General features: G+C 34.5%; 2 protein-coding genes across 4 annotated transcripts; both read right to left on the bottom strand.

The window, feature by feature from the left end:
* Nucleotides 1-1,366: 1,366 nt before the first annotated feature.
* LOC104120089 (paired amphipathic helix protein Sin3-like 2) lies at nucleotides 1,367-11,397 on the bottom strand. Of its 2 annotated transcripts, XM_009631779.3 has the most exons (23): nucleotides 11,226-11,393; nucleotides 11,084-11,139; nucleotides 10,902-10,976; nucleotides 10,095-10,307; nucleotides 9,819-10,002; nucleotides 9,619-9,717; nucleotides 9,360-9,533; nucleotides 8,956-9,238; nucleotides 8,494-8,630; nucleotides 8,053-8,128; nucleotides 7,752-7,972; nucleotides 7,490-7,644; nucleotides 7,070-7,197; nucleotides 6,699-6,953; nucleotides 5,318-5,884; nucleotides 5,140-5,222; nucleotides 4,451-5,050; nucleotides 4,196-4,293; nucleotides 3,973-4,111; nucleotides 3,737-3,889; nucleotides 3,464-3,627; nucleotides 2,833-2,944; nucleotides 1,367-2,180 (listed from the first exon to the last, which is right to left on the bottom strand). In XM_009631779.3, exons 3-23 carry the CDS (start codon nucleotides 10,973-10,975, stop codon nucleotides 2,043-2,045), a joined length of 4,053 nt encoding a protein of 1,350 aa, XP_009630074.1. In that variant the 5' UTR covers nucleotide 10,976; nucleotides 11,084-11,139; nucleotides 11,226-11,393; the 3' UTR covers nucleotides 1,367-2,042. The 2 variants fall into 2 exon arrangements, with proteins under 2 accessions (XP_009630074.1, XP_009630075.1); XM_009631780.4 differs by lacking the exon at nucleotides 1,367-2,180 and having other exon boundaries at nucleotides 3,456-3,627; nucleotides 11,226-11,397.
* Nucleotides 11,398-16,004: 4,607 nt separating this feature from the next.
* On the bottom strand, nucleotides 16,005-21,235 carry LOC108943288 (paired amphipathic helix protein Sin3-like 2). Of its 2 annotated transcripts, none has more exons than XM_018767171.3 (6): nucleotides 21,069-21,235; nucleotides 20,342-20,478; nucleotides 19,944-20,019; nucleotides 17,031-17,218; nucleotides 16,452-16,550; nucleotides 16,005-16,363 (listed from the first exon to the last, which is right to left on the bottom strand). In XM_018767171.3, exons 4-6 carry the CDS (start codon nucleotides 17,196-17,198, stop codon nucleotides 16,235-16,237), a joined length of 396 nt encoding a protein of 131 aa, XP_018622687.1. In that variant the 5' UTR covers nucleotides 17,199-17,218; nucleotides 19,944-20,019; nucleotides 20,342-20,478; nucleotides 21,069-21,235; the 3' UTR covers nucleotides 16,005-16,234. Both variants share the same exon structure in this region, with proteins under 2 accessions (XP_018622687.1, XP_070049683.1).
* Nucleotides 21,236-21,790: the final 555 nt, after the last annotated feature.

Raw genomic sequence — 21,790 nt, 5'->3', positions numbered from 1 at the left:
GATTTATAGTACTTTTTACTTAGTTTCTAAATATGTAAATTTATTTCCAAAAAAACTTGAAGATTCTTTGTCCAAATTTAAATTAAAAATTAATCAATTGACTTTCATACCCCCGGATCAAGTCAAATAAAATAAAACGGAGGTAGTAATAACATGTGACTTTCCAAATCAAGCTTAATATGTAGCCAAGGAAATAGAATAATGACCTGCCATAACCGATTCAATTAGACTGATAATGTAAAAATTATTTACGCTTAGATCATGTATAACTTAAAACATACCAACAACTGCAAAACGCCTAAACATTTAGGGGTTGTTTGGTATGATGATAAGTAAAAATAATTCTGGGATAAATATTTTGTATCGTCTTAGCCCTTGTTTGGTTATTAATTTTGGGATAAGTTTTTCCAAGATTAAAAATAGTATAGGGAATACTTATACCTGTCATAAGATGGAATAGTAAATCCAGGATAAGTTATCTCAGGATAAAACAGTAAAATTAACAATCTCACAATTAGTACAACAGATCAAAAAGTCGATAAGAAAAAATATGAGGATAACTGATCCTCACGTAACTAATCCTAATATAACTTTCCAACATAACTAATTACTCATCCCAAGAAATTTCCATTCTGTATGTGGGATTTGAAGGAGCATTATTCCATGTAGGTAATGTACAGTCAAAATATGTGGGTGTTTCAAAGTTATACCTGGTGAGCTCACATGCGCAGTGTGTTTCAAATTCTGAACCACTTTGCAGGCGATACAAATGTTTTCAGAAAATGTTGTGGGAAATTTGCAAGGAAACAAAATTAAAAAATTTCAAATTCTTTCTTCAATCAAAAACCATTAGAGATCAGTTTTGACCAACCTAGAGGTATTTTTCAGTTCTTGTAAAAACTGAAACTATTTTCTAATGGCATTTGGTTGAAAATTTAACCAGGAAAAACATCTAATCTGTTTTAATACTATTACGATTTCACATTATACTGAGAAAAATAAGCGAACAACCGAGTGTATTTCCTTCAAACAACTACCTTGGCATCTGTTTTTTCCCCCTTCTATTTACTACAACAAGCTTAACAATTTGTTAGGTAAAAGTTCATATTATTGGATTTTTCTTGTGAGAATCGAGTGAACAAAAAGCATCAAACAAACAAATATAAATCATTACCACCTCAGATTGGTAGAGGACCTTCAATCGTCAGGTTATATATATTTAGTCAACAACTATAACGCTTCAATACCAAGTCGAAGTCGACTACACGAATCCTGACTTGCGATGTGATTCCATTTAAACTCATCTCAGAAGTCAAACAAATATTACACATGTCGGAAATACTACGTCACTATGGAAAAAAGTAAAGAACCAAAAAATTAGATGAATATTTTGAATGAAAAAGCCTTGTCAACAAGGCAATAAACCTCTTGTTTCAGCAAAGTAGAATCCAAATGTATGCTCTGTACAAAAACCAGGGCCAAGAAAACCACTGTATAAAGCTGTTCACTATACTAAATTCAACTAATTTATCACTATCTCTTACATAATCCAGGAAGCTGTAGCTGCTGGAATACTTGGTCAGCTCACGGGGACATGGAGACTACTGCGGAGGAGGAAATGCAATATGGCTCCTTTGCGATCCCACGCAAGCAGATTAAATAAACACAGCTTACAAGAAGCAACTTATGGCGGAAAACCATATGTACAAGAAAATGACTGAAATGCCATTTATATGTGCCCCAAGATAATACACTTACGAGAAACCACACTCGCGAATCCTTGTTCCTCAGAGTGAAAGTTCAAGAGAATACCACCATCAAAGCATCGAACCAATTGACCAAGTAAATAGTTGGACCAACAATCCAATGAAATACTGGAGTGTAAAACCCTGTTGGAGTTAGCAAGAGAGGAGTCTGTTGAAGTGATTAAATCCTGTGAGGTGAATTTCTATAAAGAGACCGTCTAGAACTTGTTCAACGTTCTGGTTTTGCCAAGAGAGGTAATGCATTGACAAAGTTTCAGAGAGAAAGGCCATGTATCATCATGAAGAGGACAACAAAACACGATGGAACTGTTCTACTCTAGTCTGGTAATGGCATGACAATCTGCCAGCTGAAACTTTTTTTAGTTTCCTTCCCCGACGGAAAAAGAAGTCCTCAGTGTCAAGCACATAAGAGATCTGCAAGGATTTATCATATTAGAGGAATGATGATCATGATGAACTACTCCTATTAAGTATTTGACAAGTACAAGAGAGTCAGGAAGAAATAATGATGTGGACAAGAAATTGAAGTTAAACACACCCAATCACCTAAATTGAAGTTAAACACACCCAATCACCTCGTCAAGTTCACAAATCCTTTCCTTTTCTTGTCTCAGCTCTATTTCTAGTATATATTCAAGTGTGTTGTTTAATTTGTTTCTTTATACATTCTCAAGTATTCTTACATTAATTTGTTTCTTTATACATTCTCAAGTATTCTTACATCCTTTTTAGGACGGTAAGTACTCTTTTATCCCTTTTAGTCTATCCTAAAGTAAAATAACTACTAAAAACTATCTTGGCCAAGTACTGATACACAGAACAAAAAACTAAAAATATTCAAATGTATGTGTGTATGTATATAATATGGCACAGAAAACTCGTGAAGAAGTGCATATGATGATTAGAGTAACATTCAACTATTCATAAGCTTTAGTAGATAAAAAGTAAAAACACATCAAGTAGTTTTTTCATTTAAATCACCCAGGACAAACACAACCCACTTCATAACTTCAGGAGGATTATTGGATGTTACAATTATAGCAGTTGGTCAAAGAAGAACATTTACCTTCGATGAGTTTGAAGCCATCTTGCATTCCAGACCATTTACAAGAATAACATGTTCCATTGCCATGCAAAAAGCAGTAGATTCATCATGGTTGGCATGTTTCCGCTTATTTCTGCAGATTATGGGGGGAAATGGTCAGACATGGAAAGCAGTGAATGACAAGTAAAATTAGAACTCAATCACAAAGCAGATTGACGAACATCCCCCATACCCTCTACAAAAACACCTCTGTCCACTTAGTTTATTCATATATATGTACTTATACAGAACCAGAACCATACTAATTCTTACAAATGACCAGATTTACTAGAAGAATTAATGTTATTCAGTCGAAGAAGCGTCCGAGCAGAAACAGATACTACAATTTGTTTCACAAATATCATCATTATACAAGTGAGAAAAGTAAGAAAATCAAATTGATTAGGACTAGAAGAACGTATGGTTGGAATCCACAGCCCACCTCTTCCCAACGCAAAGCAATTAATATTTTGAGTCAGCTATTGGAATGCACTGGCATTTCTATACTTGATATTATAAAGTAAGGTAATTACCTATTTAGCAGAACCACAATCTGCACTCCTATGACATGCACTGTATTTATAAACCAAATATTAGACAGTTACCTAATTACCTCTTCAGCAGAACTGCAGAAGACTCCTTTTTCCCATGTTCGACCGACAGATAATCATTATGCAGATAACCTGAAAATTTGGGATCTACAGCAACTGCAACTACTTCAGACTTATCACTTCCACCATCCATCAACTGGATGGACAGACGGGTAGGGGAAGAGGTCTACAAACAAAAAAACAATTAATTTTTTTAATGCACTTCTACATCTTCAACGGGGAAGGGGGGGGGGGGGGGGCACAAAAACCACATACATATCTACCCAGGAACTTACACATTCAAACCGGTATATACTCTCTTCGTGGAGGAGCACATGAGCATTTTCATAATAAGCTGTATCAACAAACTTCTCTGGTTTCCTTAATCTTTCATATTCATACAACTGAAGCAGCTTACCGTCCAGCTCATCACTCGAGACCGTTTGAAGCTGAAGCAAAAAAAAAAGGTATGTTCAAAGAACACCGATTCGTAGCACACCAAATCATATTCAAATAGCTAGTACAAGGATACCTGTTTGACCAGCTTATATATCAACTTGTCCAACGTGAATAGCACATATGACTGATTTCCAATGATTGATCGGCAATCATCCTCAAACTTTGAATTATCTGCAGATCCATCAAGCAAACTATACAGCGCACTCATGAATCTGCACAAACACATCCATTCTTCTCAAAAACAAAACTGACTGAAAGGCTAGTATAATCGCGAGCGAAGAAGAATTTCAACCTACCTGTCATAGGGATCAGTACCAGTATCCTTTCCAGTTCTCCATTTTGACTCAGATGATGCTGAATTCAGCTTTGCTGATAATAACCTTTCATATAGAATCTAGAAAAAGAAAAAGAAGATGAAGAACACAGCATAGATCTCCACATGTTAAAATTATAAATATGATTTGCAAGGGGGCTTCACATTAACTGTATTGCGATACACAGTTAAATCCACTGCAAACTAGAAAATTGAACTTAAAAGCGAATCTCCTTACCTGGTGAAGCCTAAAAAGCACATAGAATGCCTCATTTCCATAAAACACCCGCGAGTACTTCATCGCTCCCCCATATACAGGTGAAGCCACATATTTTGTAAGTGGCTTCGAAGTAAGCAAAAGCCGATCAGACATTTGCAACACATTGCCATCACCTGTAACATAGTGTGCTTCGCTCGTCCCCTCAGCCTCACCTTCACTCTCAGCTTTGCCATCAAGTTCATCATGTTCCCCGTCATCTTCTTCATCATGCTCTTCTCGAGAGCAGTCATCAGCAGCAGACTCACTGCCAGATACATCTTCTCTGGCCTCAGAAACATTTTCACTATCTTCATCATCAGCATCTGCATCATTTTGACCAGCAGCATCCTGACAATCCATCTCTTCAGCAGCTCTGGATTGATAATGCACACTTCCATTACGTGAGGCACCATCTTGAAACCCAACAAAGTTGTCCTCCTCAAATTCACCATTCGGTGATAACTCACCCTCTTCTTTCTCATTTTTGCAGGGATCAACTGAATCGTCATTGTACCCATTACTTCTAGAGCCTTCTGCAAACCCTCCATTGCCCAGCGGAGTCGATCTTGAAGTATCAGTCTATCCCACAAAGAGAAATCATGCCTTAATAATGAGTAGTCAAGATCATTAGCACCAACCAAAATTGACATAAGTTCAGAGTCCCATACCTCTGATGCTGGCACACTATCAATGTTAGACTTGGATACTTGACCATGCTCTGAAACACCAGTACCCCGTCTTGCGCCACGTCCTGGATAAAAAGAACATCAGCTATTCTAAGTTTTGGCCAAAAACGAAACAATTCAATCGAATGGAATAGGTTTAGACTTCTTTAAGTACATATACCTGAAGTTAATTCCACTTTTTCATGAACAGCATCTGCTCCCATAGCAGCAGCTGCATCAGAATTAGTTAGGTCTTCACCAATCACTGCCAAACCATCTTTTTTGGGAAGAGCATCTGCATTTGCAAAGCTTGTCCTAGAAGAGTTTACTCGTAGGGGGGAAGCATTGGCATCTCTGTTGCTGATAACTTTTGATTGCTTAGCATCTGAACTAGGACTTCCATCACCTTCACCAACGCTAGTTCCATTGCTTTTTGGACCATGCTGCTTAGATAAGACATCATTGTTCTCAGTGGCCTCTGAGTCATAAGGGCGACAAGGTATACCCAAAATTGGCTCAAGAAAGTTGGTCCATAACCTCAGTACTTTATTTAATTGCTCTTCGGAGGAGCAAACCTCTTCACATGAATACTTGATAAGTTTGTACAAGTCTTCATGAAGCTCAGAGTCAGCATAATCAAATTCAAGATTCGGGGTTAAAGGATGTCTACTTCCAGCAGAAATAGAAACAATCATGTCGTCTTCTTTCTGCTTTTTCTCCTTAATTTCTTTGATCTCCGCCACTAAGGCTGTTCATCAGAATCATGAAAGATACCGCATCACATCAGAATCATGAAAGTTAAAAACAAGAACCACAGGAACTGCTCAATGGAAGATAGATACACCAGCTATTCATGAAACATGTATACTGTAATTTCCCTCTGCTAATCCCTTAGTGAAATCCTAAGACGTATGCAGAAATGGAACCAAAAATCCAAAGAACTACGTATTAAGCATGAGCCTAGAAGTAACTATCTTGGAAAACAAAAGCAGTAATTATTTTTTATAACTGATAAATCCCCGAGCTCCAGTGGAAGAAAGTTATATACATGAAAAAACTGCAGATAGAAAGGCTAGCATGTATGAAGTGAGTAAAAATAAGATGACCAAAGCAACAACAACAACAACAACAAAAAACCCAGTATAATCCCACGAGTGGGGTCTGGGGAGGGTAGTGTGTACGCAGACCTTACCCTACCTTGAGGTTAGAGAGGTTGTTTCCGATAGACCCTCGGCTCAAGGAAGATGACCAAAGCGTGAAACATAATTTGAAAAGGAGAGAAAAATCACCCTACATTTCATTGACTACAATGACAAGATTACAGGGAAAGGTATCAATTTTATCAAATCGATGTTGGTAGCGACGAGAACTAAAGTAATGTCAGGAAGAGGAAGATTTGCAATGTCAGAAGAGCACATATCAAGTTATGTAATAATCGACTGAAATACCATCTTTCAGCTCCATAAGACTGAGTTAGTCACACAGTTACAGAGAATAGGAACAGAGAGAATAAAAGCCACAGTCAAAAGCGAGATCATATACAAAATACATGCTAGACTTACATTTTGAGCTAAGATTCTTTGAATCTTGTTGCTTGAAATAGAAGCTTCGATGGTCAAGTGACTTATAATGGTTCTTAGCATAGATTTCAGCCCAAACTTTGTTAAAATCTGTGCGACACTTGGTCCACTCCTCCTGTTTCTGCTTCAAGCGGGTCAGTACAACAGGCAGCGCAAGAGATGGGTTTTTACGCAGAATATCCATAACATCCAGACCATGATCACCATAGAGTCGTTCAATGCATCTTAAGTTTAAGACTACAAAATGTAGAACTTCATTAATCAGCAAGCTATATAGTTGTGTATCTTTGTGCAAAAAACTGAAACCAAATTGTGAAAGCAGCCCGCTAATGTCTAAGTCAACATTGACAAACCTGTAAAGTGGTCCTCAATATGGATTGGACCATCCCCGCCAATTGAATTATCATTAATGGCATTCAGCAACTCTTCTGCACGCTTAGCAGTTGAACTTACCGACTCCAGTAACATGTCTAGCTCAAACCTGACATATTGCAAGATTACAATCATCATTGACGAAAAGCAAGAGCAAAATTACAAAAGACAATTTTTCAAGAAAATTATCACAGATGATTTGTGCTCACTGATTCTTATTTGAGAAGAAAACAGTAGCTTAAAAAGGAGCTGTGAGCTCATAGATGTTAAGATACATCCAGAAAAGCAGCTTGTCTGAACTCTTTCTCAGAGATTGATCAGAATCTCTTCTATTTCTGATAATTTTCTTTTCCCCTTTTTTGGGGGGAGCGGGAAACAACTTAACGTATGAATGGACTTACCTATCATCTTCACAACGAAACAGGCTTTCTTCATACTGATTTCTGCGCATGTGCTTGAAAGAGTAGTCCTCACTCCCAGAAGTCACAGATACCCAATGATCATTTAAAACCTGAGCTCCAAGCTCTGATCTTTGACTTGCGGTAGGTATGGGATACTGCACAATAAAGATATAAACAAATCTATGTCAAGACATAATCCACTAGAGATTGAGATTCTTCAATGTAGGATCTTATGAGGAAAACCAATCGACACATTTCCTACATCGTCAGGAAGAAGCCGATAACTGGGTGTGCATCGTTCGCAGTTTGACAGGTCGAGTTCTTGAATGGATTTTCCCCAGTATTTCTCCTTATATCGGTCCTTTTCTTTTGTTCCATCAGTTTCACGCTTCTGCTCTTTGTCTTTCTCATCTTCCTTTACTGACCTGGAAGTATGCCCTTCAGCCCACTTACCTTTGCTCACAACACCAGCAAGAAATCCATCTGCAAAGCAGGAACCAGTCAGAATGGAATCACATATATGCGACACAAAAATTTTACCAACATTAAATATCAAGACTTACCAACTCGTTCACAACGCTCTAGAAATTCATTGAAACCCTCCATAAGATCAGGATATTTTCCAAGTAGATCAGCAACCTGCAATGATCATGCTTTCAAATCTATATGCTTAAACAACAACCACACCAACTTGTATATTATTTCAAAGACTGTAGCACCACAAAATCCTGTAAGACCAGGATTCAGTTAATTTTCCACCTCAAAGAAGAGGGGACCCCTTTTCCTCCCTTCTGTTGGTCCAAAAAGAGAGATTAGCATAAAATGGCTCTATCCCAGGCGGCATACCATCAGAACCATATATTTTGCCGCATCAGCAGAGCAAACAATACTGCCTACAGACAGACCCAACGGAACCCAAGCAAACCATAGATAGCAGAAATTATAAACAAAAATTACTGGCACATAGGAGCAAAAAGGATAGATTAAATGCCAGATACACGTACCAAACGTAATAACTCTTTCCTGTTAATTATTTCTGTGCTATAAATGGAGAGGCAATGTAAGAATGCCTGATAATCAGCTGGACTTCGCAGTCTTTCCTTTACCTTTTCACAGAAAGTGAACTCTTGGCTATACATATCTGTCAAGATCAAGCAAATCATATTAAAAGGTTAATAATCAAACTCAGAAATATTATGCTAGTAACAAATGCATGCATCAAGAACACCAAAAACGAAACACAACAAAGTGAAACCGCCTGAAAAGAAACCATGACATAATAGCAAATATTACGGAAGAATGGTACTGAAATAGTCATCCTTTAGGTTTCAGCACATGACTGGAAGTTAAACGAGTGCTTGTAATTCACCATGAATTAACACATAACTATGACAATGCTAATGGAGGAAGATTCCAATGCAGCACATAAAATACAAATATTCAGACAATGCTAATCATGCACTCACTTTTCAGGGCATCTTTATCTTCATGAGATCCTTCAAATTCTTCAACCTTCCGAGCAGATTTCTTTTTATCAGTATGACGCTGCATGTTTAGATCTCCATTGTTCTCATTATCAGGTTCTTTATAATCCTGATCATGAGTTCTTCTGTCCCTGCTCTCTTTTTCAGCACGTCTCTTATGTTCTTTCTGCAACTTCACCATTGTTTTATCATCGTCCATATCAGGCCGCTCAATGCTTAGGTCTCTTTCTGCATGAGGACCAATAATCCTATCCCGCCGGAAACGCTGCAGAGACAACAGAGTGAAGGAGGGGAGTATAGCTGTGGGACAATGATCAATAATAGACAAGAATAAAACACCCAGAAAAGAAAAGGCTAAATAAATAATAAAGAAAGAACCAAAAAACCTTGTCCATGTGGGGTTGCCTAAGCATGGGAATAGCTGAGCTCCTCTCATCATAACGATGGAAAGGAGACCTGCCAAATGAAGTTTGTGCTGCTGATGCAGTAGCTGAAGTATCTGGCAAGAATCTAGTGAATTCATCTAGCAAATCTGGATGGTCCACGAAAAGTATGGCAACCTACACATATAAGAAGAATATAACAAACTAAAACATGAAGTTCGTATATAATACCTATGTAGACAATTAAAAAATGTTTTATCACCTCATGGTACACCTCGCTGATGCCCTTGTGCTCCTTCCTGTACATGTTCAAAATGTCTAAGAAGGACTTGTACACATGATCATCATTTTGGAAACGTTTCTGCGGAAAATGATAACCCAGTATAAGTTAGGACTAAAGTTTGCTAAAGAAGAAAAGGTGCAGACCTTTATCGTTAAAATCAGAAGGTAACTAAATGTAACCTTTATTTTGTTCACAAAGCTGATAGCTTCTTCAAACTCAACCGTTCTCTTTGGAGGAGCCTCATCTTCTTCATTAAGGGTTATTTCATAGCCCTTGGGCAAGAAAGTGTTGAACCCAAGGATCAATCTAGGATGCCCTTTAAACAAGTCTTTCACTCTTGCTATGACACCCGCAGTATCAATTCTGTGAGGAATATCACAGACTTATGCAATAAATCCCACATAAATAACCAAATTAGAATAAAAACAAGGATGAGACTTGGCAAAGTAGCAAACCTTTGAGCCTTAAAGTCTTTCATAACATCAAGGAACAAGTCGTACTTATCCTTTTGATCTTGAAACATCTCCTTGACCTCCTTCAAATAAGACAACGCATCATTAGTTGTCAACTTTTGGGTGCTAGCACTAGCACCTGCTCCACCTCCGCCTGTGCTGTTGCCACCTGCTCCTCCGCCCAAACCACTTCCAGGAACTTGTGATTGACCATAGCTTCATCCCCGAAAAAGAAAAAGGAAAAACATTACACATCAGAACCACAGCCAAAAGTTGCCACTCAAATTTATTGCTGCTGTCCTCCCCCCAACCATATACTCTTTAATAGGGTTAACTTACAATCTCATCCACCTTAAACCAATGCTAAGTTTGGGCTAAAGTTAAAAGCTTTTGATAGTTCATTCAGAATTGACAAAACCCTTAATACCAATAACCAAATAAACAGTGGTTCTGTTGCTAAAGTTCTTGCCTTTACCCTAGAAATCAATTAACAGACAAACAAAAAGCAAACTAGACCCACCCAAACAAACGCAGCACGAGTAAAGATCGAATATTTATCTTTAGTTCTACCTTATAACACTGAGTTGTTAGAGTAAAAATGATAGGACCTACTCTAAGTCATTAGATATGGCAAAAAATGTCATCTAACAATTTCTGATCACAAAATTATACACACCACACACCTTATAGCAACTAAAAACCACTGATTTACCTAAAATTACCAAGAATTCAACAAATTCAAAAAAATAAAAGCCTTGCATCAAAACAACTCATGTTTACATAAAATGAACAGAAGGGAAAAGAGCTTACGATTCTCCACGAGAAGAACCAAATGGCCGCTTAAATTGAGGGTTACCATATCCATCCTCTCTTAATCGCTTCATGCTGTAAAAAATAAAACAGAAACAACAAGTTTAACAATCAAATAGAAGACCTCAACATAAAATAAAAATAAAAAACTAACATGCTCCATTTTGCTAAAAAGAACTCACCTTTTGAAGTTTTCCTCAGATTTTCTGAGGAAGCAAGAACAAAACTCTCAGCAGATCTAATAACAAAAACAAAGGAGTTAATTCAATGGTTTAGATCAGATTAAAAGAATTAACAAAAGTCTCAAACAATTCTTATTTCTACCTTTTCGTTTCCCCTCTTCTGCTTCCCTCCTGAGAACTACTAACACAAGTTTGAGAAACGAAGAGGTAAAAGGCAAAGAGGTGAGAAAAAAAATGAATTAATGTGAAGAAGAAAAAATAGTGCTGTATATCTTATGTAACGTGACTCAGTTTATATAACTCCAATTTTTGACGAATGCCATATACATTGTCTCAAATTTGTTTGAGGGGAAAAAGCTTTAGTTTTGAAATTCTTTTGCCCTTTACGTGGGCTGCTGCGTGTTGGTGATTTCAAATACCTATATGGTTCCTATGGGCTCAATATTAGTGACAGGTGTGTACATTTTTTAAAGTTTATAAATTAGCCCAAAAAATTGTTATGCCTCTACCTCCTTGTTCAATCAAATAAACTCCCTATTTGATTAATAAATTGTTTATTAATTTTGGTTTGATATGTTTAATGTTGGAGTTATGTTCATGTTTATGTTCTAAGTTTAGAGTTTAACCTAATAAAACATGCACGCGTAAATAAAAGAGTATGCACTGTGCGTTTTAACGGAAATAACGACTTTTTTGTGATAGATTATAGTAATTTATAGATTGATCATTGTAATCTTTGAAGGTTATATGATGCACGTAACGACCTAATCACCTAAGGAAAGAAAATGTACTTTTCAATGCAATTACGCATTTAACGTCATCTTAATGCAAGTCATATTTCCTTATTTAGTTTGCTAACTAAATTCACGAATATCGTAACAAAATACGTCCAAATTAAACATCGAGTAATGATAAAAGAATTAAAATTTCTAAAATCATATTAAAACCTAATCCAATTAAATCTGAACCGATTAACAATTAATTACTAATTACAAATATGACGAGATATACATGTAATCTAAATAACTTACCTACATCACCAAAACGATATAAATTTGCAATCGAGATATATAAGAACAATCACATAAAATTGAAGGACAGATCTTCTTCTTTCTCTTCCCAGTAACACGGCACAATCAAATGTGTTTGAGTGACCAATAGATTGAGTTATTTGATTTGTGTGATGAAATTATCACTGTAAAATTATTACTTCTACAAATAAGGTATTTTATATTCAAAATAATATTACTTCAACGAAATCAATCATCACTCAAAGAGCGCCACTTAAAAAAGATTGATTGTTCTTTTTTCGCTTCTTAAAGAATTTTTCTCTTTATTTTGCAAATTTGAGATGTAATGTAGTCATATCGACAGGAGACGATGTTGAATATTTGACTTTCGAAATTATACTACACAATTACTAGATTACTCTTAGGCAACATAATCAGATGACAATTATGAGATTTATTAAATTTCCACAAAATACAATTAGTTTTTTGTTAATATTTTTGGTGAAATAATAAGTTTGTAGTCTATGCAATCCATCTTAAATGGCAAGAAATTTTATGTGATCAGATCTCCTCTCTTCAATATTGACTACGGGTATAGTTTATGTGATCTCCGACAAAACACAAACACTATGAGTGTGTTTGGTACGAATAAAATATTTTTCAATTATTGTTTGGATTAAATGTTTTTTAAAATATTTTTCTCATGAACTTATTTTCCTCCAATTGGAGTAAAATGTTTTCCCGGAAAAATATTTTCCAGAAATCTTTTTCAACATTACCCACCCTATTCCCCATCCCCTCCAACCCACACCCACACCTACGCACTCCACCCCACCCTCGCCCCATCCCCTCACCCCCACCCCCACCCCCACCCCCACCCCCACCGTCGACCCAAAAATGGAAAGAGTACGGGGAACAACAACTCATATAATAGGATATCCACATCAATGTATCGAAAAGTATTTAAAAATATTTATAGTTAAGTACTTAAAATTTAGAAAGGTTTCCATTGATTAATTTAATTAACTGATAGATATTATACTAAGAGCACGTTAATTTATCTGCTGCTTTGATACATACATCGAGTTCGACTATGTAATTTTTGTACAATTTTTAATTTAAAATAAGAAGTTATAAATTCGAATTCTAAGGACTTTGTTATTATTGTTCGGTTGATGATGTAAATATGTAAAAAGAATACACTTATATATTTATTTTTAGAAGGAGGACATTTATTAATCCTTCATTTTATTTTAGATGGCATGATTTTTTTCCTAATTGGTCCCATTAACAAATATTACCTTTCTAAAATTAAAATTATTTAACATAAATTTTATATTTTATCATTACTGACAATGTTTTAAAATATAATGACATGTCTAAGACTACAAGTTCCAATAAAAAGAGTAATGTATAAAAAATTACCTCATTTCAACACCGAATATGGTGCCTTTTTTTCAAATTATACAAGCTATGTATATTTCACATTTTTTACAGATTCTATGTAAATTTTGTCCACTTCCTACAACTCTTCGTAGAATGTTATAAATTTTCTGCGTCCATTTTATAAATTGTATGTAACCTTTCTTGGTTAGCTTTCTAGTTTGTGTAATTCTTATTTTTCTTTTGTAAAATTTGTTGCTGTAGTACCTTATGTTGCAAGTCTAGAATAACTTACATGTCCTAAGAATAACACACACATATATACAACAACAATAATATATCCAGTATAATTCCACATAGTGAGGTATGAGTAGGGTGTGTACACAGACTTTACCCCTACCTTGTAAAGATAGAGGGATTGTTTCTACTTTCTAGACACACCCACACCCACACCCACACCCACACCCATATATATATATATATATATATATATATATATATATATATATATATATATATATATATATAAAAGTATTTTCTTTTTAATTATGGAGCACAATTTCACCGTTGTTTTGCGTAAAAAGTAAAGCAACACATTAGTTCATTTGGGTTTGTGTGAATTTTTAGAAGAATAATTAAATTCTTGAAGAAAATAGAATTATAAAAACGTTGGGTATTTTGGGGGGTGGGAGGGAGCAAGGAAACGTAGGGATTTGGGGGAAGGGAGGTGAGGAAAGTAGCATATAAAAAAATATTTTTTACTCTCTAACCAATTACTAGAAAATATTTTTCGAAAAAAAGTTTTACACTCACCAACCAAACAAGAGAAAATAAATGATAAAATCACTTATTTTCTAGAAAAATATTTTCCTTCGTACCAAACACACCTTTTTTTGGTGACCGGAGAATTATATTATATCGTACTATACTAACTATTCCACTCCAGATTGCACTAGATGACAATTATGAAATTTATTAATTTCCACCGAATGGAATTTTTTGTTAGTATTTTTTGGTATAGTGATAAGTTTACGGTCAATGCAATCCACTTCAAATGGGTTATGTGGTCACATTTCTTCTCACCAATATTACGTATGGGTGCAATTTATGTGTTCAAGTCTACCTCTCATCAATATTTGGTATAAACGTTGTATATCTCTAATAATTTCTTTACCAAAAACATAAAATTAGGAATTTTTTTATTATACCTCACATATGGTAAACTATCAAGTAAATGGAGCAGCGCTAGATAAAAAAAATATTCTCATTTCCCCTTTCTTCTTCCCTCCCCGACTCCTTATCCCTTAAAAGTGCAAGAAATTTCATTGAACTTCAGCTATTTGAGTTGCAAACTTAAACGGTTGTTACCTACATATAAACCAATCATTCATTCCATTTTATCATTATCTTTAGATAACAGTAAAGATTATCGCGTTTTGACCAATTTTGATCCAAGATTGAACCCAAATTATGCGATTTGAATATAATTCAATGACTAACAAAGTAAGAGAAAACTTTTGAAATTATTTCAATATTGAACTTATTATTATCTAATTCGATCATCACTTAAGGAGGTAGAAAAATGCTTATCACTTTTTTTTTCTTTCTTTGGACCAAAACTATTAACTCTTGGGCAATACTCACTACTTTGATTTAAACAAGTTTTTATCCCACGGATACCAGTTTTGGAAGCACAAATTGAACAGATGCTTTCAAGCTCTAACTCTTCGATTATCAACACCTATTTACAGGTAATATGTTTTTTTATTAAATTATACAACAATCACCTCTCAAGACCAAAAAAATTGGTGTCTGCTAAGTGCTATGTATGAATCATCATTGTTATTGTTGCTTAATTTACGCTTTGGTCTAGTGAGCACATCCCGGCTCATTATAAATTGACTAGTTTTAAGATAGATGTCAACAAACTGCAGCTCTCATCCTTTGTTTAGACTTGGAACGGCAATAGATTTTTATATTCATGCGCTTGAAAAACGATTTTTATCATTGTTGTTACTACTTGTAAAATAAATTTGTTGCATTTGGTTTTTCGCCAATCTTTCTTTGTTCAAACACAAGCAGCGGACAGTAATTTGGGTGCTAGAATACAGGTACATTACTTTTTGTAAGCCTATCTCAATATTTTGCCGCATCTCAATACAAGTGGTTTTACGTTCAAGAAGGCAAGGGAAATAACTAAGATAGCAACTGAAAGCTGAATTGACCTGCACTCATCTACACTGACCTGCGGTGTGACAGCGAATTCTTCAATTTTTGGATCGTGACAAATTCGTAATATTATTTAAAAATGATGACAACAAGTGTTCACCCTTCATAGTGTTAAGTTATAAATACATAGCTTTACATACTAATCTCTTATGTGTTTATTTTTATTTTATTTTATTAAATTACATTGGAAACTGATGTAATCATTTACAGTATCTCTGTGACTGAAGTTATTCTATTACGTATAAGTATAAGAAAGAAAAGAATAAAAGAATGAACGAAAAGTTTCTTGATTTGCTAGAAGAAAAGATGATATGATTCAAGAAACCAACTATGAGGTTAATATTTATTGCTAATAATACTAAAATCTCTACTCATTTAAAACAGGACAAAGAATTCCCAGCAACCAGCAAATCTTAATCTCCCTAAGAGTTCTCATAAAAAAAGAAAAGAAAAAAAAAAGCGTGGGGTTCCAAATTATTTGAGAAATCAAGTAGAACTCGTAAACAAGCTTTAGTCATGGCAATAGGCATTATAACGAACTAAGGATGGTGGTTAATTGATCAAGATATTGCTTAAGCATGGAAATAGCTGAAGAATCTGGCAAAAATTTAGTGAAATCATTAAGCAAATCTGGATGGTCAATGAAAAGTATGGCAACCTACACAAAACAAAAGAAATAGTGACAAATTAAAACATGAAGATCATCTATAATATTTATGTATCCAAATTAAAAGAAGTTTCATCACCTCATGGTAAACTTCATATATGGTCTTGTGCTCCTCCCTGTACTTCTTCAAAATTTCTAGGAAGGAGTCGTACACATGATCATCATTTTTGAAACGTTCCTACATGAAGTGATAAACCAACAAATTAAGTTAGGACTTAAGTTTCCAAGTCTTTATTCCAATACTCCAAGTTCGCACGAGAAACATTTTAAAATACACAATTTTCTTGTTTTTTAAGTCTTTATGCAGAGGCGGAGCCAGAATTTGACGTTTTTGGATTCAGGATTTTAGCCCTTTTAAGTTACTGAATTTTAAATTAATAATTTGAACATATTAATGAATTTCTTAAGACAAATATAGAGTTTTGACCAAAAGTTACTGGGTTCTTCGAACCCGCGCCTCTGGTATCTAGCTCTGCCCCTATCTCTATGTTAACTTTACAAGATGATCACTTAAAATATTACTGTATTGCTTTGGCTACAAATTTTGTACTAAAAATTATCATGAGATATGCCTGCAATGCATGTAGATAGTGAATAGTACAAAAAAAAAGGGGGCAGACAATTTAGCGAAATCAAAAGGCAGGAGATTGAGAATAACCTTTACTTTCTTCACAAAGATGATAGATTCTTCAAGTTCACTTCTCTTTGGAGGAGCCTCTTTTTCTTCTTTTTTAGGATAAGTTGGAGGAGCCTCAGTTTCATGCTTCTGCTCTTTGTCTTTCTCTCCCTTTACTAATTTGGATATATAAGACTTACTCTTGCTCATAACACCTGCAAGAAATCAAACTGCAAAGCAGAAACCAATGATCAGAATGGAATCACACACACACGTATATATGTCAATGAATACAAATTCTTTATAAAAAGATCACATAAATATTATATTAAAAATTAAATTTGGAGTTATAAAATAAAAGTGTCATGAAATAGTGAGTATTGATCCTATATAACTAAATTAATAAAGGAAGAAACTGCCAAACAGAAATTCTTAAGTATCAAATATTATAGTATTACTTTAAAAAATTCTAATTTTATAATTTTCTCACTTCAATTTCACAAGTTATCATGCGTAAGTTATCAAATTCATGTACTCATCACTACCAATAATATATCTTTAAATTCTGTGAACTTTATTATGAAAAATGCACGTTAAAAGATCAAACAACATTTCATAGTATCATCTCGTGTTACAACAACAACAACAACAACAACAATCCAGTAAAATTCTACTAATAGGGTCTGGGGAGGATAGTGTGTACACAGACCTTACCCCTACCCCGAAGGAGTAGAGAGGTTGTTTTCGAAAGACCCTCGGCTCAATAAAATAAAAAGAAAAAATAACAAAAAAGAGACAATATTAGTATCACAACAACAATCATATGATAAATAGGAACACCATGAAATCCAGAAAAAAGATACAAAGCAAAGTGAGACAATATTAGTAAATATTAGTATCACCACAACAATTTTAAGAAATATAGGAACACCACGAAATCTAGAAGAAAGATTCAAAGCAAAAGCGATAGCTAGTAAATAGGACATGCACTGAAAAGCGTAATAGTAAACCACAATATTGTCACTAGCTATCTTAGACAAAAACCCTATATGGCTAGTCCCACAATGGTACGAAAAATATTATGCGAAGACAATAAATTAATGCATATACCGTTGAAAAATACAGAAAAATGGGATAGAGTTACTTTAAAAGTGGTATCAAAATTAAATTTTTGAGTGATTACAAGGAGGTTCTTTTCTTCACCTATAATAGATGTGCTATTTTAACCAATAGGATTGATAAATTACAAAAGCTAACATAGATTTCGTGAAAACATATTTTTCGTGAACAATCGACTCTTTACAGAAAAAAATCAATAATGAATACAAGAAAATAAAATTTCATCAACTTATCTAAATTTTTTATCATCAATTTTTGTGCACCAAAATTATAGAGTACTGTTTACTTCATCGATCAACAAGAAGGAACAAAGAAATTAATTGCACACTCCTACTGATACATCTTAATTTGATGGAGTAAAACTCGTTTAGGAAGTTACTCTCTAGCTATTTTTCCATCACGTGTCTATCTCAGACAAAACCCAAATAAAAGAATGCAAAAGTACACCAAAAATTCTACCTTTCCTTCACATTTCATTATAGGGAGAAAGGAACAAAAAGAAAAATGAGACAGATTGTCCTGCTGCATTCCTAACTCGCCTTAATAATAATGGAGCATCCAAAAATTAATTATAATCAATGAAGTTTATAGAGATTAATAAATTTATAAATATCGCCTAAAAGACATGAATTTGAGCTTATAAATGAAACAACGACTTGTTTGGGACATGTCACGCTCATTAATGTTATGCATTCAAAAAGTGAAAAAAAAAAAAATCATGTCAACATTTTATGTTGGTTAGGTTGTAGTCTCTAGACACATGCCTATTGCCTATCAATTATCATAAAATTTACATCTAAAAATAATAAATAATAAGTGCACGTATGTATTTCTATAAGATTTAGCTATAAGTTATTTTATAAAAAGAAAAGAAAGCGTACAAAATGTGCAAGTTTCAATTGTTATCTATTTACATAATTTTAATTCAAAAGTAATAAAACATGCAAATATAAACAATTAACTTAAGTTTGTTAGATATATGCATAAGTTTCGTTGAAATTCGTCTGGTATGATCGCATTCAAACTTGTCCATATGAGTGAACGGCAAATATGAAATATCAACTACCTTAAGAATTTAAGGCACCAAACTAATTAAACTCAACCCTCACACTTCATGATCAAATTAAACTAAACATTTATTTCTTATATCAAAAGCTGACTTACGCAACCCTACTGAGACTTTAAAGGTAATAGTAAGTCAGGAACTAAAGCCGAGCTAACCTTTATAATACTCAGAGCTGACAAAACGAAAGCGATCAAAATTTTGATAAGAGTCGCGTTAAAGACGGAATTCTACCGATGAGAATTAGAGCTGAAGGCTCAAGGGATCTTGGGGTATTCGACGGAAGGGGTTAGGGCTCAGTTTAACTTAAGTATTTTTTTTTTGACGTAGTCCTATATATGATTACTTGATCATAGTTATATATCAAAGTATAAAGACCCCCAAATCTAAAAGGAGTTTAAGAAGACGAAAGTTTCACCTTTGATTTTTCCAAAATTTTAATCGGTTATTATAATTATATAACAAAGTATAAAGATACTCCTAAACCTAAATGGAGTTCTAAGTACATGAAAGTTTCTAACTTTGGGGTTTTCAAGATTTTAGTTGAATTTTAATCGGTTATTGTGTTTATATAGTATAAGGACTCCTAAACCTAAAAGGAGTTCTAAGTAGTTTCCAACTTTTGATTTTTCTAAATTTTTGTTAATTTTTAAATTCTAAATATTGAAAAAGTAATTTAAATTAAAATTATGTTCAATATAAAATATATTTTTAAAGGGTAAAAAAGGCTAACGACATTTGCTAAGGGGCTTACATGAAATTTCAAGACTTACCAACTCGTTCACAATGCTCTAGAAATTCATTGAAACTCTCTATAAGATCAGGATATTTTCCAAGTCGATCAGCAACCTGAAATGAGCATGCTTTCAAATCTATGATGCTTTAACAACAAAAGACAGACCGACTTGTATATTATTTCAAAGACGTTAGTACCACAAAATCATGTAAAATCAGGATTAGTTAATTTTCCACCTCAAGAAGAGGGGAATCCTCTTTCTGCCTTTTGTCGGTCAAAAGAGAGGACATGTTTAGCATAAATGGCTCTATCCCGGCGGTATACCATCAGAACCATTTTTCGGCATCAACAGAACCATAGATGGCATTAATTATAAACAAAAATTACTATCACATAGGAGCAAAAAGGATAAAAATAATTGCATGATACACATACCAAATGTTGTAACTCCTTCCTTGAAATTATTTCTGCGCTATAAATATGGAGGCAATGTAAGAATGCCTGATAATCAACTGGACTTTGTAGTCTTTCCTTTACCTTTTCACAGAAAGTGAATTCTTGGCTATACATATCTGGAAACGTCAAGCAAATTATATTAAAAGGTTAATAATCATACTCAGCAACAATATGCCAGACACAAATGCATACATCAAGAAAAACAATACATAACGAATTGAAACCGCCTGAAAAGAAACTATGAATGAACCCAAGGAAAGAGACTAAGCGGTCAATGAAATGGGTTAAGAACCATGATGTCTCAATTTCAAATCCCAATGGAGACATAAAATACTAAGATTTCTTCCATCTGTTCAAGCCTTTGTAGACATAGTTACCTGATGCCTACTGCTGGTGAGAGGTAGCAGTTATCTCGTGAGATTAGTCGAAATGACGCACAAGCTAGCCTAGACATCACAGTTATCAAAATAAAATAATAATAATAATAATAAAGACCTGAGAACATTAGTACTAAATACTCATGTCCTTTAGGTTTCAGCGCATGACTGGAAGTTGAAAACAAGCGCTTGTAATTCACCATGAATTAACACATAACTTAAAGATGGCCTTCAAATCAGTGTCATCACTAACCATAACACTAATGGAGGAAGATTCTAATGCAGCACATCAAATACAAATATTCAGACAATGCTAATTATGCACTCACTTTTCAGGGCATCTTTATTTTCATTAGGTCCTCCAAATTCTTCAATCTTCACAGCAGATTTCTTTTTATCAGTATGACGCTGCATGCTTAGATCTCCATTGTTCTCATTATCAGATTCTTTATAATCCTGATCAAGAGTTCCTTGATCCAGCTTCATCATTGTTTGTGCTGCTGATGCAGTAGCATAAGAATCTGGCAAGAATATAGTGAACTCATCTATCAAATCGTTCATACACACATAAAAAAGAGCCAGACTTACCAACTCGTTCACAGCGCTCTAGAAATTCATTGAAGCCCTCCATAAGATCAGGACATTTTCCAAGTAAATCAGCAACCTGAAATGAGCATGCCTTCAAATTTATGATGCTTAAACAACAACAACCACACCGACTTGTATATCGTTTCAAAGACATTAGTACCACAAATCCTGTAAAACCAGGATTCAGTTAATTTTCCACCTCAAAGAAGAGAGGACCCCTGTTTCTCTCTTTTGTCGGTCAAAAGAGAGGACATGTTTAGCATAAATGGCTCTATCCAGTTTTGCAGCATCAAAAGACCAACCAATACTGCCTACAGAGAGAGCCAACGGAACCCAAGCAAACCGTAGCTAGCAAAAATTATAAACAAAAACTACAGTCACATAAGAGAAAAAAGGATAGATTAATTGCATGATAAACGTACCAAACTTTGTAACTCCTTCCTTGAAATTATTTCTGTGCTAT

This window comes from Nicotiana tomentosiformis, chromosome 2, assembly GCF_000390325.3.
Source record: "Nicotiana tomentosiformis chromosome 2, ASM39032v3, whole genome shotgun sequence".
In the NCBI taxonomy this organism is placed as follows: domain Eukaryota; kingdom Viridiplantae; phylum Streptophyta; class Magnoliopsida; order Solanales; family Solanaceae; genus Nicotiana; species Nicotiana tomentosiformis.
The sequence above is the reverse complement of the archived record's forward strand: the minus strand, read 5'-3'. Positions and strand labels throughout refer to the sequence as shown.